The sequence below is a fragment of the Kogia breviceps genome, chromosome 3 (assembly GCF_026419965.1).
Source record: "Kogia breviceps isolate mKogBre1 chromosome 3, mKogBre1 haplotype 1, whole genome shotgun sequence".
Taxonomy (NCBI): domain Eukaryota; kingdom Metazoa; phylum Chordata; class Mammalia; order Artiodactyla; family Physeteridae; genus Kogia; species Kogia breviceps.
In genome coordinates, this window is record NC_081312.1 from 3,292,386 (window position 1) to 3,308,222 (window position 15,837).

At 59.6% G+C, this 15,837-nt stretch overlaps 1 protein-coding gene across 1 annotated transcript in view; it reads right to left on the bottom strand.

Moving 5' to 3' along the window:
- Window positions 1-1,841: 1,841 nt before the first annotated feature.
- The window catches only part of DYNC1H1 (dynein cytoplasmic 1 heavy chain 1), a 67,520-nt gene continuing 53,524 nt past the window's right edge, over window positions 1,842-15,837 (bottom strand). Inside the window, exons 53-78 of the mRNA XM_067027727.1 lie at window positions 15,442-15,559; window positions 15,144-15,359; window positions 14,225-14,437; window positions 13,967-14,094; window positions 11,716-11,869; window positions 10,968-11,114; window positions 10,721-10,871; window positions 10,317-10,570; window positions 10,106-10,240; window positions 9,890-9,984; window positions 9,542-9,716; window positions 9,282-9,357; window positions 8,417-8,577; window positions 8,179-8,290; window positions 8,016-8,076; window positions 7,797-7,920; window positions 7,556-7,669; window positions 6,725-6,895; window positions 6,393-6,610; window positions 6,202-6,305; window positions 4,148-4,359; window positions 3,575-3,728; window positions 2,983-3,125; window positions 2,703-2,871; window positions 2,369-2,496; window positions 1,842-2,200 (exon numbers count right to left, since the gene is read on the bottom strand). Of these exons, the coding sequence (XP_066883828.1) occupies window positions 2,072-2,200; window positions 2,369-2,496; window positions 2,703-2,871; window positions 2,983-3,125; window positions 3,575-3,728; window positions 4,148-4,359; window positions 6,202-6,305; window positions 6,393-6,610; window positions 6,725-6,895; window positions 7,556-7,669; window positions 7,797-7,920; window positions 8,016-8,076; window positions 8,179-8,290; window positions 8,417-8,577; window positions 9,282-9,357; window positions 9,542-9,716; window positions 9,890-9,984; window positions 10,106-10,240; window positions 10,317-10,570; window positions 10,721-10,871; window positions 10,968-11,114; window positions 11,716-11,869; window positions 13,967-14,094; window positions 14,225-14,437; window positions 15,144-15,359; window positions 15,442-15,559 (3,862 nt within the window). The 3' untranslated portion in view covers window positions 1,842-2,071. The remainder of the gene's footprint in view (window positions 2,201-2,368; window positions 2,497-2,702; window positions 2,872-2,982; window positions 3,126-3,574; window positions 3,729-4,147; window positions 4,360-6,201; window positions 6,306-6,392; window positions 6,611-6,724; window positions 6,896-7,555; window positions 7,670-7,796; window positions 7,921-8,015; window positions 8,077-8,178; window positions 8,291-8,416; window positions 8,578-9,281; window positions 9,358-9,541; window positions 9,717-9,889; window positions 9,985-10,105; window positions 10,241-10,316; window positions 10,571-10,720; window positions 10,872-10,967; window positions 11,115-11,715; window positions 11,870-13,966; window positions 14,095-14,224; window positions 14,438-15,143; window positions 15,360-15,441; window positions 15,560-15,837) is intronic.

Sequence of the window (15,837 nt, forward strand, 5' to 3'; positions counted from 1 at the left end):
AGGCCTGGCGGCCACGGCTCACGGGCTTAGTTGCTCCGCGGCATGTGGGATCTTCCCGGGCCGGGGCACAAACCCGTGTCTCCCGCATCGGCAGGCGGATTCTCAACCACTGCGCCACCAGGGAAGCCCTTAAATTAATTTTTATTGGAGTATGGTTGCTTTACAATGTTGTGTTCTGACCAGTTTCTGAATCTGGAATGATTTCGGTTGCCTCTAGATTAAGGTGTTTGTATTCATTTTTGCCTTCTGGAACGAGTAACAGTGTTGGCTCTAAAGGGGAAATGAGCCCTCTTGGGAGTTTTCACCACCCAAGGGAAAGGACTCAGGCCTCGGGTCCCTCTGTGTGGGTGACTGAGGCCGTGGGTCAGTGGAGAGGGAGGTGCGCACACATCTGGCCATGTGGATGGACCTGATTGTTTGCTAGTCCTCACGGCCGGCAACGGGTCTTCATTGCTGCACGCGGGCTTTTCTCTAGTTGCGGCGAGCGGGGGCTACTCTCCGTTGCAGTGCACGGGCTTCTCATTGTGGTGGCTTCTCTTGTTGCAGAGCATGGGCTCTAGGTGCGTGGGCTTCAGTAATTGTGGCGTGTGGGCTTCAGTAGTTGTGGCTCGCGGGCTCAGTAGCTGTGGCTCGCGGGCTCTAGAGCGCAGGCTCAGTAGTTGTGGCGCACGGGCTTAGTTGCTCCGCGGCATGTGTCATCTTCCCGGACCAGGGATGGACCCTGTGTCCCCTGTGTTGGCGGGCGGCTTCTTAACCGCCACGCCGCCAGGGAAGCCCCTGGTCCCCCTTTCTGCCAGCTCTGCCTGCTATCTAGCCTGAACCTCCGATGGCAGGTGAGGGGTGGTCTGATGTGGGGTCCCTCCTCGGGCCCCACGGACGGAACTTCCACAGGGGTGAGGCTGGGGGGCAGGAAGTAGGGGCCCCAGGGAACCCCGACGGGGAGCCTCAGTCCTGGGCGTGCAGTGCCATGCCCCCACCTCCAGGACACATGGGGACGAGGGTCTGGCAGTTGGAGCCCTCCACCCCCGCCAGGCCTTAGGGTTTCTAGGATGGCATTCCTTCCCCTGTGCCCTGGAATCCCTGCCTGGCACCACCCAGCATCTGTGCTCAAGACCCTTCCCTGTAAATGGGGTGTGGGGGAGGGGGGCGAGGAAGGGTCAGGCAGGGCCAGGCACCCACGGTGGGCCTCCCGGGGCTCTCCCGGGCATTAGCGGTGCTCGGGTGAGAGCCTGTGGCACCGTTAAATACTCCCGGTGACTGAAGAAAAGCTAAAAAGCCTCATTTATTGGTTCAGAGAAAAACACGTAAGATGGGCCCCAACCTTCAGTCCGATACCGCTCTGGACTTCCTCAGGCCACCCGGGGACGCCAGAGGGCCCGTCCGGAGCCAGGTGGGAGGTGGCTCCGGCTCTGAGGTGCCAGGCCGCCCCGCGGAGGCCGCTGGGGCTGGGAGGGTGTGGGCAGGGCCAGGGCGTCCAGTCGGGCCTCAGGCCGTCACCGCGCTCGGGCCGAGCTTGGCTCACAGGCAGACCGCGGCAGGACGGCTGGGGTCACGGCGGGGCCAGCGGCCCGGTGCCCCAGGAGCTCTTGCAAGGCCCCGCACAGGCCAGAAACCTGCTTTGCAGGACAGCACGCCCGCCTCTTCCAGCCGCCACCCTAGGGTCATGGGAACGAAGGCGCCAGAGAGGAGGCGGGACGAGGGTGTCCACCTGGGCCACGGGTTCCCGGTGACGGGACACGGGACATGTGCCAGCGCTCTCCTAGGAACGGGGCCGCCTCTGTGTTGTGAAGGGTCCAGGGTGTCCACGGGAGCCGGAGCTGAGACAAGAGGCTGGAGCCGGCTCATGCTTAGTGTTTTATTTCATAAAACAAGCCACGCTGCAGCCCTCAAAACCACGTGCCTGTACCCACCCTGTTTCCGCCTCCCAGCCATCTGGTTTCTTTCGGCTTCTTCCAGCCTTATACCAACAACTTTCCTTTGACAAGTCTGTACCTTCCACACATCCTAATAATGAATAAACGTTAAATATTAATTTTACTGTTACAGAAAGGGGCGCTAGAAAAGGCGAGGCTCACTCGGTGCAGAGAACGGCGACGCCGCGCTCATAGAAGCTGCGCGGGTCCTCCTTGGTCGCGATTTCAAAGTCCACGGTGAAGATGAGGTCTGCTCGGGTGAAGTTCAGGTAGACGGGAAGGGTCACCTGCGGGGAAAGGGGGCCATGGGGCAGGGGCTTCACGCGAGAGGGAAGGGACGGTTCCTCCCGTGACGCGGGGACTCGCGGCCGGAAGAGGGCAGGGACGTCACCCTGGCGCCCGGTGGGCGTCCTCAGAGTCTCCCTGACCACAGAGGGCGGAAAGGAGCCACTCACCACGTTAGCCTTTTTCTCTGCGTTTGTCTGCTTGAGCCAGCGCAGCTGCGTCAGGGGGAGGACGGTGGAGATGGCGTTGGAGAGCGAGAGCTTGTTGTTGCTGCACGTGGCCCCCTGGAGCTTCAACCCTGTGGGGGGGACGGGCGGTCAGGACCCCCCCGAGGGGAGCGCGAGCTGCGCGGCCACGGGCCTGGGCTCTAACTTAACACGTTCGCGTGGGAACCACCAGCAGGCGGCCCGCGAGGGGGCGATGGCCGAGCTGCAGGCCCGGGGACGGGGGAGGGGAACCCGAGAGAGAAGAGAAGCCCGGCCGGCCGGAGTGGCCCCCACTCACCCGTGACGCCAAAGCTGCAGGCGTCCAGCGTGGTGCTCTGCGAGGTGGTGACGTTCACCTCCAGGCAGAGCTCCTCCAGGGACCAGCTGTTGGCCTGGGCCACGTACTGCCTGGTGGCAGTGATGTACGCCTCGGGCACAAACAGGCCGCCCAGGCAGACGTGGATGTTCTGTGGGAAGAAGCAGCCCCAGCTGAGAGCCGGCCCCACTGGGCCCCTGAGTGCCGGCACCCGGCCAGCTGCCGAGCCTCCCCGGGGACCCTCCCCACGAGCGGCCGTCACCTTTAGCTCCTTGGCGCCACCAGAGGCAGCCGCCAGCGAGATGCTCTGCAGCTGTTTGATCCTCTCGCTGAAGTCGGAGACCCACTGGATGACGGTCATGCCGGCGGGGACCGTGTAGTGGGACCAGCTCCGGGGCAGGATTCCTGCAGGCGAGGAGCCCCAGCCTGGCGTCAGCGCCGACGGCCTCCCCGGCGCACCCCACGCCCCGCACGGGCCACCGTCCCCGCCGCACGTGCCCCGCGCCGCCCCGGTGACCCACAGGACGCGTCTGGAGGAGCACAACGGCCCCGCCGCGGGGGCTCTCGGGGCCGACGGAAACCCCGGGGGTCCCTGTGCCTTTGGACTCCAGCAGCCCTGCTTTCCCCCCGTCCTGGTCCTCCCTAAGGACTGCAGAAGTGAGTAGAGATTCTGTTCAGTGTTCAGTGAACCAGCATAAAAGGAAAAGAACTCCTCGGGCGTTTCGAAGTCAGCTCCCAGGTGCGGGCATGGAGCTGCCCCGAGGGAAGTGTGGGCGAGGCCCAGCCGGGACCTGTCGCCCCCACCCCGAGGGGCTCCCGGGAGCACCGACGCCCCAGCGGCGCCGCGGGCGCACCTTTCACCAGCTCGTTGATGAGTGTGCGCAGGTAGTTGGTCTGCTTCTTCTTGCCCTCGCACACCTGCACCACGTCGGCGAGATCCTGGCGGACGTCCTGGAGTAACTTGGCGCCCATCTTCACCTCTCTCTCAAAGAATCTGAACAGAGGATCCTAAAGGGGTTGGGACAGAGGCCAGAGTGAAGGGGGGGGCGTCTGGGAAGAGGTTTCTCAGCAGAAAACAGAACCAGAGTAACTCGGCCTCAGGGAGCCCCGGTTTCACAGCCCTCCCCGTATCATTCAGTGTCACCCCAGCTCGACCCTGCACTAGACCTCGCGTGAAGCTGTGGGCCTGCCTGACCGATGGCAGCTCTGGACAATTCCGTAAAGAAGGAGAACGGCTGCTGCCGCTTCCTTGGGAGTCGTTTACCTCCTCGTGGAAGACGGGCCACCTGCATCCCAGGGGCGCTCCCTCCAGCCCGGCCCAGGCGTGCGTGCGCTCCGAGACGACACTGAGCTCGGCTCGACCCGCCCGGTCCCACTCGCTGCGACCCCCCAAGCCCAAGGACTCGGCGGGAGGAAGGGCCGGCCACCTTGATGTTCTCCACCGTGCGTTTGAGGTGGCTCAGCGTCTGAGGAATGAGATGCAGCCAGTTGGAGGCAGTGGTGTGCAGCGTCCGCATCCAGGCGGGGCGCCCGTCGGACGTGGAGTCCGGCCTCGTCTTCTTCTCCGTCTCTGCATAGGCCAGGTCGTCCTCGTCCTCCAGCATCTGCATCTTCAGCATTTTACTGATCATGTCCACGCCTGGGCCGCAGGGAGAGAGTGCACAGGAGAGCAGAGGGAAAGGGACTTGAAGGTGAAGGCCGCACAATGCGTTTATCTACACAGGTGTGACTGTGAGCCCTGCAAGGTACCACGCGGGCCCCTGTCCTAAAGCATGGAGGATGGCCTGGCTCTTAGAAAGGTAAGGTGGCAACGACCGAAGAAACAGCACTACCAGGTCAAGTCCCGACTGCTGGGGCTGCTCCAGTGGCCGAGTGCAAACACCAGAGGCCTCTCCTAGGCTCGCGCATGCACTGTCGTCAGGGGGTGGGCTCTGGGGCGCGCCAGGCGGGGAGGCCACCTGGGCTGCTAACGCATGACCACTTCCGGCTGGGACCGTGCTGAGCCGTGTGGCGGCCTCCCGCAGGCTCTGGCCTCTGCCTCTGCCTGCGGGTCCCTGACCCGAGTGGGGCGCTCCAAGTCCACCGGTTCCCGAGCAGCGCTGTCACCTGGAGGCTGGGCTGGAGGACAGGGCTCAGCTGCCCCCGCAAGCCAGGCCCCTGTGGCTCAGACCTCGCGGCCTCCACGTGGGCCACACCACCTGGGCCACCGTCAGCTCCGGCGTGACACGGGGCTCAGATAACGCTCACTACAGCGTTGAGGGGGACCCGGCGCCGGTCCCAGCAGGCAGCACAGGTGTTAACCCACTAAGTGATCTCAGTACACGCTGCCGTACGAGACAAGGCCCCGCCCCCACCGCTCCCCCGAGACTTGCCCAGCACCCAGGCCTCAAGCCCTTCTCTGCTTCCCTGCTGGCCAGCCCGGCCTCCCTTTGGGTCACCTGTGGGGCCTGCCACCTCCCGCCTCCCCCAGCGAGAGGCACGCGTTCGAGGTCGTTGTCGGTCAGAAAGCAGGCCCCATGGCTAGGGGTTCTTCTCTTTACAGAGCTGAATCGCGGGCCTGAGGTGAACTGTTGGGGTCTGTCCTATCAACCAGGGTGTGAGTTTGGGCAAATCACCCATCTTCTGGGCCTGTTTCCCATAAAGGAAAGCCTGGCTCAGGTGAGCAGTTCTCAAACCTGAGTGTCTCAGCGACCGAGGGGCTTATCAAAACAGATGCTGGGGGGGCTTCCCTGGTGGCGCAGTGGTTGAGAATCTGCCTGCCAGTGCAGGGGACATGGGTTCGAGCCCTGGTCTGGGAAGATCCCACATGCCGCGGAGCAACTAGGCCCGTGAGCCATGGCCGCTGAGCCTGCGCGTCTGGAGCCTGTGCTCCGCAACAAGAGAGGCCGCGATAGTGAGAGGCCCGCGCACCGTGATTACGAGTGGCCCCCGCTAGTCACAACTAGAGAAAGCCCTGGCACAGAAACGAAGACCCAACACAGCAAAAATAAATAAATTAATTAATAAACTCCCACCCCAACATCTAAAAAAAAAAAAAAAAACACAGACGCCGGGCCCCAGCAAGCCCAGTTCTGATTCACTGGCGTGGGGCCCGAGGACCTGCATGTCTAAATTTGCAGGGGAGGCTGAAGTTGTTGGTCTGGGGACCACACTTTGAGAACCACTGGGTTAGATGATTTCTTAAATAGTCTTAAAGTTCTAAAAAAGTATATTCCAAAAAGAGACTAAAAGATTTAAAATGTCACTTAATGCCAAGAGTTTAAAAAAACTGAACAGGAGAAAAAATGAAATTACTTCTGAATCTAAGACAAAAACCTAAATGCAGTTTCCCAACTCCACGTACGCGGCTATTGAGCCTTTTCCCCAGAACGGAGCCCGTACTGCAGGAAAGACACCAGCGGGAGCGGATGATTTTCCCTGCCTCCCTGGGAGTGGAGGAGGGGCGGTGTGGCCTGGGGGAGGAGGAGAGCTGGGTACCCACCCTGGGTGGTGAGGAGGACCTTCTCAGCGTTGTTGGGCAGGCCCAGCCAGGAGGGGGTCTGGGTGTCGGGGAGCAGCTCCACCCACTGCATGAACTCCTCTCGCCTGGAAAAGCAGCCGCTGTTAGTACCATCACGCGCAGGCCAGAGGCGCCCGGCGCCTCCCCTGGGGGTCCCGGGGGCGGGCGCACACCTGATGCCGTCTGGCATTTGGATGTCTTTGTGCCCGTCGACCTTGCAGGCCAGCTTGAATTCACTGTCGAAACTCTTGGTGGTGAAGAGGCGCTCCAGGAAAGTGTTGAGCAGACGCTGGTCAAACTCATTGTCCACCCGCCCGCCGTAGATGGACTGGGCCATCAAGGTCTTGAGGGCAGACCAGGGGATCTTGTCTGGCGAGATGTTCTGCCTGCCCTGGGGGGTGGGGGAGAGGCTGGCCACGGGGGTGGAGGCTCCTCCTCCCCCCCACTCCCGGCAGGCAGCCACCTGTGCACGAGTCCCCCCTTTCACGGCACAGTCCACACTTGCCTTGGCCGTGTCGTCCAGCCAAGTGTCCACTGTGTCACAGGCCGACCGCAGGTCAGACTCCCCGAATTCATACTTCTTCGACCAGCCCAGGGGTGCGTATCGTAAGCGTTCTTGGATGATGGCGTGGAACCAGGCCAGCAGGAAGTACAAGCGAGCACGCTCATTGGGAGACTAGGTGGGGAAGTTAGCAAGGAGAGAATCACCAGAACACAGCCCCCTCTCTATCTAAGAAAATAGTGCAGATCCTGTCGGAATCAAAGTCTTAAAAAGAGCTTTCCTGGGCTTCCCTGGTGGCGCAGTGGTTGGGAGTCCGCCTGCCGATGCAGGGGACACGGGTTCGCGCCCCGGTCCGGGAAGGTCCCACATGCCGCGGAGCGGCTGGGCCCGTGAGCCGTGGCCGCTGAGCCTGCGCGTCCAGAGCCTGTGCTCTGCAATCGGAGAGGCCACAGCAGTGAGAGGCCCGTGTACCGAAGGAAAAAAAAAAAAAAAGCTTTCCACGTACTAACGTTGGAACCACTGTGATCTTAGTAATTAACACGAATATTGTTGTTAGGAGAAAACTATGCCAATTTTTCTATTAATAAAGATGTACTCCCAACTAGGCTGTCATTTAGCCAACAGAAAATTACATAGGAGAGGACAAGTTTCTAAAAACGGTAGAAAAGATGGATTAAGGCACAAAAGGAAACAGCACTTAAGAAACACAGAACCGCTGCGCCCCTCCTGCCACAGTGCTCTCCTGCCCGCGAGCCAAGCCCCGTCTCCTCCCGGTGCCCGGACCGAGTCTGCACGGCCGCTACCCTCTAGCTGGACCCCGAGCCCCGCGCTCACCTTGCACATCCGGGACACGGGGATGCTGCTGAACGTCCTCAGCATGTTGGCCTTCACGCCCGGGGGCGGCTCGAACACGAAGATGCGGCCCGCCCGGAGCAGGTTCACAGGCACCTGAGCAAGACACGGCACCCGTGACCGCGGCTGCCACGTGCGTTTCAGCTCACACACACACGCACACGGACACAGAGGTGCCAAACCAGCGCCGAGCACACCGCCTCGCGCCCTCCGTGCCACCCACCTTGGGGTTAATCTCCATGGTGAGGAAGAGCCGGAAGCAGGCGTGCGGCTGCAGCGAGTGCAGCTTCTTCTCCAGCTGCATCAGCCAGCCCGGGGCCAGGTGCACGTTCTTCAGCATCACCCACCTGCGGGGCAGGGAGAAGGCCACAGCCGCACCTCACCTTTCCGGCCTGAGTCCTTGGGCACTCGGGCCTCGTAAAGCAAAACCAAACAGGCCTACCTGCCCGACTTCACGGCTGTATTTATTGCCTTATCTGCTTGGTTAAAGCCTTCTGCCGAGCCTGGTACCAGAAAGCTTAGCATCAGCACGCAGACCTGGACTTCAACGCCCACCCACCTTGAAGTCTGGGGTGCCCCCCGTGGAACTGACCAAGCACCCTTACCAATGGCAATGGACGTGATCTGTGTGTTCTGCTCGGCTGCGAGGTCCTCCACGTGCCCGCTGGCATCGTAACCGGGCACCGAGCACATGAGGACAGGGGTGTTTGGCTTTACCTGCAGATCAGAGTCGGAGCTGGGTGAGAGCGCACCCCGCCCGACGGCACACCCGCCGCGGGAGGAGAGCCCTGTGGAGGGGCTCGTGAAGGCGGGCCGGTTCAGAGTCCGCGGGCCACAGCGTACCTCCGTGTCCACGATGTGGGTCAGGTCGAGCGGCTGCTCCATGACGGACATGAAGGAATCCCCGAGGTTTGTGGAGACAAACATGTGCGCCATGGCCAGCAGGCGGTCGGGGCGGAAGGCCTGGATCAAGAGCAGCCGGTGGATGGCTTGCCCGATGGGAGCTGAAACGGGGCCGTGGGAAGGGCTGGGGGTTGGTGACAGCACAGACTTTGGGACATTCTCCTGCCTGGACCTCTCTTGCCACCAGCTCTCGCTCTGCAAACACTCAGTGTCCGAGACTCCGCTCAAACACCCCAGACACCACGACGCCCGTTCTGTCCTCTCTGCCTGAGAACTGCCACCACCTCCATGCTGTCACTGAGCCCTCTGGGAAGAGCTGTGACAAGACCTATGCCTGGGTCTGTGGGTGGTGAGCGGTTACTGATGCTAAACGACTAACCACATCACACCCCTTTGTGGAGGGCCCCGAAGAGTCTCAGGAACGTCTAAGATCGTGGACACCCTACAGCCCACGACTGAGCTGCAGCTGCACTGGACATCACCCTTTTCTTCCTCGCCATCGTGGGGCCTATCTGGTCCAGAGTCTCGCATAACACGCTCGAAACCAGCCGGTTTCCCCCCGATGTTGGGCAAGGACCTTCTGATCTATTTCTCTTTTGGCCTTTTAAGCACGAGTTGCAACAGGAATTGGGAGTTTTTCACTTTCTCACGCCTAAGCCGTCTCTGAAGTTTTAACACCGAAGTACTTATCTCAGGAATCAATGGCTTTTTATCTTTGGGGAGTGTCCCTGCGTTTGAGCGGCAAAGCCCAGTTTTACACTCCGGTCCAGAATGAAAACAACGGGGCGGGCCTCGTGGGGCTTACTTGCAGGGCTTTCCTCGCTCCAGAGGTATGGCACCGTCTGCTCTGGGGAGCTGCTGTCCAGCCAGATGCCAAATTGCTGTGGGGACAACAGTGGAAGTGTCGCCATGGAGCAGAGCCCACCTCTGGGCAGAGGGGTCGGGACCAACGTGTCAGATGTCTGACGTGAGAAAACACCACCCGACGTTCTGGCTGTTACACGACACGTGAGACTCCCTGGGAGCAAGGCCAGCTTCCCCCGGGAGCGTTCACAAGACACTTACCTCGTCTGCCTGAACCTTCGCAATCAGATCCCTAAATGCGGGCAGGCAGCTCAGCTGCACGGCCGCCTCGGCCTGCTCCACCGTCAGACCCTGGATCTTGGGCGTCGAGCCAGCGTTCAGGACGATCTCCTTCCCCCTCAGGAAGTGCTGGAACTCGGCATCGTAGGTGGGCTCCCTGGGAAGGGGGCAACAGTCAGCTGGGCGCTCTCAGATTCACTTCTACTGTCACTAAAAGAGCAATGATGGCTTAAAGAAGAAAGACAGCTCATCCCACCAGAAAATGCTAGCAGGCAGGCTGCAAAATGACGACGTTCTCTGGTGCAAAGTGAGGCGGGGCGGCCGACTTACCCGACGGTGCCCTTCAGTTTGATTCTCGCCAGCAGCATGGCGAAGGTGATGTGGTCCTGGTGCAGCATGCCTCGAGCTACCCGGTTAAACGCCACCTGGAGCCGAACGCAGGAAGCACTGCCGATCCTGGAGAACTACTCCCGAGCCCCCCACTACACACACGCGCACACGCACGCGTGCATGCAAGCACCCCGGGACGGCCGGCACGCGCCGTACCTGGAAGAGGTCCTTGGTGATGGTGGAGAGGCGCTGCGTGTGGTCGGTGACGCCCTTCAGGTTTGGGTTCTCATACAGGACGTTGTGGTAGATGTCCAGGAAGAACTGCAGGGAGTACTGGTACAGGAAGTGTATCTGGAAGTGGTGGAGGTGGCCGTTAGCGCCTGTGCACGCGGGGCGGGAGCCCCGGCCGGGCGCGGCCCCCGCTCACCTGCTTCAGTGACTCCATGGTGAAGTAGATGCTGCTGCAGGCGGTGGACAGTGGCAGGTACTGCTGGGACACAGTCTCCACCTCCTGCATCACAATGTCCGTCTCCTCGACTTTCCTCGTCACCTCGGCGGCCTCTTTCTTGAGGTTCTCCAGGGTCGTTATGATCGTGTCGTCATCCAAAATGCGCCCTTTCACCTCATTCAGAGCTTGTAGCAGAGACTTTTCTAGCTGACGTAAGCGCAGCTGAAATTCCCCTTAAATGAGGAGACCAGAGTTCACTACAGGACTTCACGTTCTTTCCAAGGAGCGCTCTGTGACGCGCCCGACGCAAGCCTGGCGCACCCTCGTCCTGTGAAAGTCCAGGCCCCCGACCTGCACCGAGAACCATGGATCCAGAGACGTACCTTGGAGTTTCAGGAGATCGGAACGTTTTTCATCCACGTCAGGTCTTTCCGCCTTGAGAACTTCATTGAGACACTGGCTCTGCAAACTGCTACGGGTGACGGTGAAGTTGACGAAAGTAACCCGGGAACAGAGGTCAGGTGGGAACTCGACCTGCCAAAAGGGGCGACGGACCAGGCAACTTTGTGACACATCCGCGGCCTCACCTAATGCCGCCCTGTCTTCACGGAGGAGGGCCCCGTCCCTTACCGTGGGATCCCGGGTGGAGAGGAAGATGACAAAGGATGGTGACAGGTCTATGTCCTGGTCACCAAGGGTGATTAGCACTCTCCCCCCTGTTCGCCGGACTTCACGGTTCAAAACTGGATTCAGAACTGGATCGTAGCTCTCCACGTCCTACGTGTGTACATGTGAGGTGTTACTGACGGGGTGGTTTACAGTGTTTATTTTCACCCACACAACTGACTTCCTACTCCAGATAAATACACCTCCCCGGAAGCCACCGAGCTATTTAGACCCGCGCTGCCCAATACATGGCCGTTGGGCACACGTGGCTACTTGAACAACATTAAAAGTTCAGTCCCTTGTCACGCTGGCCCGTGAAGTGCTGCTCAGCAGGGGGGCCACCGCGCAGCTCAGCACAGGCTCAAGAACGTTTCCGTCGCCGTCCCGGTGGGTGGTGACGATCTAGACCAACTAGAATTTAAGTGCAAACACGGCTTCTGCTGGATTTTTTACAGCTCTAGCTCTTAGCCTTGTGAGATGGTAGTTCCCTGACCAGATGTTGAACCCGGACCCTCGGCCGTGAAAACGCCGAGTCCTAACCACTGGGCCATCGGGTAATCCCCTAACCTGGCTTCCAAATGACGTCTGGCGAAGTTCAACAGCTGGCACGGATCACGTGAGTCACATCAGCTGCATTTGCAAAACCCTAAGTGCGGCCCTCAAGGCCTTCCCTCTGGGAAGCAGGGTCCGCAGAGCTGAAATGCACACGCACCTGGACCAGAAGGGGGTTGCCGAACCTCAGCGCGCTCTCCAGGTTCTTCCTGAAGGCGTCGTCCAGAAAGCTGGTCCGCGTGATCTTCCGGTCCTTATACTCGTTCATGATGAACTCTGTGGCCTGTCCCGAGGGGTCGATGATGAGCGGATACCTGAGGACGGGCCCCAGAGAAGGAGGTTAGAGGCCACAGGAAGCACGAGGACGTGGTGGGCAGAGCCCGCCAAGACGACGGGAAGGCCGTCCCACACTCGGCTGCGGGCTGCAGGTTTATCAGCCGAGACCAACGTGACCTAAGGCTTAATGCTAAAATCATCTTTTTGAAGAACTCCTATGGTGCGGAGGTAACTAAACCACAGACTCTGCTAAGAAGGGCTGTAGTTAAAGCTTCTTTTCTTTCTGGGACAGACAGGTGCTTCTCTAAGAAGTCCAAGCATACTGCACTAGGATGACTGTTCTCTGTGGAATTTACTGCTGCCCCTCTCAGGGCCGCCTCCTGGAGGGCAGGTATCAACACCACTGCGGCTGCAGCCCCACGAGCTGACGGCTGTGAAGAGTTTATGCTGCCCAGGACCCTCTTCACCTACAAGATAGGTGTTAGCCTCACGTCCATGTCACAAAGGAGGAAAAAGGGGCGCAGAGAGGCAAACATCGTTTGTCCAGGGTCACACAGCCGCTTGACAAAAACATTTTAAAAACATAATACACACACACATAATTGTGCAAAGTTCAGAAGCTATGAAAGGGCAAGTGGTGAGAAGCGCCCCTCCCCCCTCCTCCCTGGTCACCAGTTTCTGGTCCACGTACACAAAGGAGGTTTACGTGTTCACAGACAGACACACGTGTGTCCCCGGGGGGGCACACCACCCCACACTGTGGCCTGCCGGAAGCACCCTCACACGCGGGCTCTGGACGAAGGGCCGGGTCTGCAAGGGCCCCCGGCCTCCCACCGGGGGGACGCATGGTGACCTGTTCACTGGCCCCAACGAGGGATGTCAGAGGCATTTCCGGGCCTCTGGTAGGACACACTCTGTCCTGTGAATGTTCTGAGGTGCGTCATTCTTCACGAGTGCTGGGCTTTGGGACACCCCATGTAAGACAAATGCAGCCCCTGCACAGACCCCTCACAGATGCCACAACTGATGGACGTTCCCGCCAGTGCCCCCTGGCGAGACCCTGCGCCACTTGTGAGACCTGAGGGTTGGTTCCTCTGTGCCCTGGGGACAGTGGCGTGCAGCAAGGGTTCAAAGGTTCCGAGAGGTGCAGATGCGGTTCAACAGGGCTCTGGGAACCAGCGCTTTGAAACAAAGAAAACCCGGCGCGGCCGGGTTTGGGAGTTGTCACAGAGGAGGGTCAGTCCTTGAACTGCACTGTGAGGCCCCCCTTGGCTGCAGCCTGTTCCTCCTCTTACTCTGGCCCCTCCTTAAACCAAAATCAGGGAGCCGCTTCCCGTAACTCTCTCTCTAGCTAAACACTTCCAATTCTTGTAATATTTTAAGAGACAGTCTGCTTTTTGTTTTTGCTTTCTGGCCACACTGCATGGCTTGGGGGATCTTAATTCCCCAACCAGGGATGGAACCCACACCCCTGGCAGTGAAAGCGCCGAGTCCCAACCACTGGAACGCCAGGCAATTCCCAAGAGGGTCTGTTTTGATTTTCGCCCAATACACAGCCAGGCCCAGCCATTTCAAAAGGTTACATGAGGCTTCCCTGCTGGCGCAGCAGTTAAGAATCCGTCTGCCGATGCAGGGGACACGGGTTCAAGCCCTGGTCCGGGAAGATCCCACGTGCCGCAGAGCAACTAAGCCCGTGCGCCACAACTACTGAGCCTGCGTGCCACAACTACTGAAGCCCATGCGCCTAGAGCCCGTGCTCCGCAACAAGAAAAGCCACCACCATGAGAAGCCCACGCGCCGCAACCAAGAGTAGCCCCTGCTCACCTCAACTAGAGAAAGCCCGCAGGCAGCAACGAAGACCCCATGCAGCCAAAAATAAATAAATAAATTTATTTTTTAAAAAAAAAAAAAAAAAAAAAAAAAGGTTACATGAGAACCACTCCTTGTAGGACAGTTTGGATAGTCACAACGTAAGAAAAAGGGCACCGTGCACAGCCCACCATCAGAGGTGAGCATGCGGACCCTCCCAATGTCCTATCCACCTCTTCTACAGGTGTGTTTTGAAAAAAAATGAAAAGGGGAGCACTGCACACGAAGACTTCTAACCCGTGCCCTTGCTGCGCACAAGCACGTACCTATTGAAGCGTTTCAGCATGATGGCGTTCTCCGTGCACAGGTCGTCTGCAGGTAGGGAGCTGGCCTGCCAGCGGAGACGCTCGTCAGCGTTGGACAGATACTCCGTCCTTGCGATATCTGTGCGGAACTGAGAGGGACAGCAGTTACGGATCCTTTTCTTCAGGACGCAGACAGGCACGGCTTCCCAGTGGAGATGGTGACAGCTTACTGACCCTCATTTTGGCTCCCACCTTTTTGAAATTCCCTAGGACGGTTACCTGGATGTTGGCTTGCTGTAAGTGATGGGACCAGGTGGTAAACAAGTTCTGGCGCATCTGCTGGTCAAAGTAACCCGCGTAAGCGATAAACGCAGCTGACAGGAGACAGTCGCCGGCGATGGTGGACATCTGGTTCTTGAAAGTTTCACTTGTTTTTTCCCATCGTTCCCGTTCAGCAGACAAGCTCTTGAGAAGAGCAGTGCTCCGGTTTACCTAGAGAGAAAACCAAACAGGCTTTATACTGAGAAGTGAAAGCAGGGTCTGGGGGGCTGGAGAGATAAGCACACTGATGGCTCAGATCCCGAAGGAGGTCGGGACCCAGATCGGCCACAACTGAGGACGGCGCGAGCCTCAGAATCTGGGGGCGTAAGATGAGTGTAGAGGATTAAGTGTCAGCCTTGAGACTTGCGTGTGAACAGACACGCGGGCAGGAAGCAGGTGGAAGGAACCTCCAGGGGAAAGTTGACCCGGAGGGAAGAGGCACCAGAGGCGGGAGGCTAAAGCGCCTATTTCGAGGACCCAGAGGAGTGTGGGCGAGAGCAACGGGGGCCACAGCAGAAGGGACAAGCAGAGGGCGGGAGGCCCTGACAAGGAGGCCCTCGGTGACGCCACTTATGAAGCCCAAGGCGGGAGAACAGACGGGTTTGGAGCCGGCCGCGGGGGAGAGGAATGCCCCGGCTTCCGAGTGCCCGGCGGGCATCCACTTAACGCCACTCAGTAAACGCACAGGAAACAGGCACCAGGACCCCCGCGGCCGTGAAAGAGCTAACTCCCCGGATGACCGCGGTACGAGCAGCCCGTGTTGTCATCTGTCTCTCTGAGCGCTTCCCCGGAGAGGCCAGCGAGCACGGCGAGGGAGCCCGAAAGGCAGCGCCTCAGGGGCGCGGCAGTGAGCGCGCGCTCGCGACGACCCCCTTACTTTGGCTTCCACGGCAGCCAGGTCCGCCTTGATGGCCTGGGCCTCGGAGATGAGGACCGCGTACTCCTCCTTGTAGCGCGCGATGCTGGCCTCCAGGTCGCGGATCATCTGCTCCACCTCGTTGGCTTTCTGCTGGTTGTCCTTGGCGTCATCCTCCAGCTTCTGCAGCTCGTTGCGCAGCGGCTCCACTCGCTTTAACATGTCGGCATAGTTAAGCTGCGGAGGGCACATGGATTGTTTTCGAGAGGGACCGGACACAAGGCCCCCTCGCACAGGGGTTCCCAGCCAGGCCGATTACCTGTGCGATGGCCCACTTAACCATCGGCCCGCAGGCCAGGGAGGCCCGATTGACGATTTCATAATTGTAACTAGGATTGGACATGTAGTTCTTCTTCATCTTCTCCCTTATGGCGTCACTGCAAAAGAGGAACTGCGTTTCTGAGCATGTGCAGGGTAAAAAGTACAGAAGAGTTTTCAGGAAAGCGAAACGTAACGACTAGAGCCAGCTCCCGTATGTCACTGCAGTGACCACTGAGGACGAGCCAGCTGACCCCAGCTCTCAGGCGACGAGGCCACTGCTGCCGAGAGGGACGCTCTCCTTCCCGCCCCTTCCGTTCCCCGACGGGAGACAGGCTCAGGGCCAGCTCTGCGCTCATAGCCGCTTGTGGGGATGGAACAGTATTCGGCTCTCAGA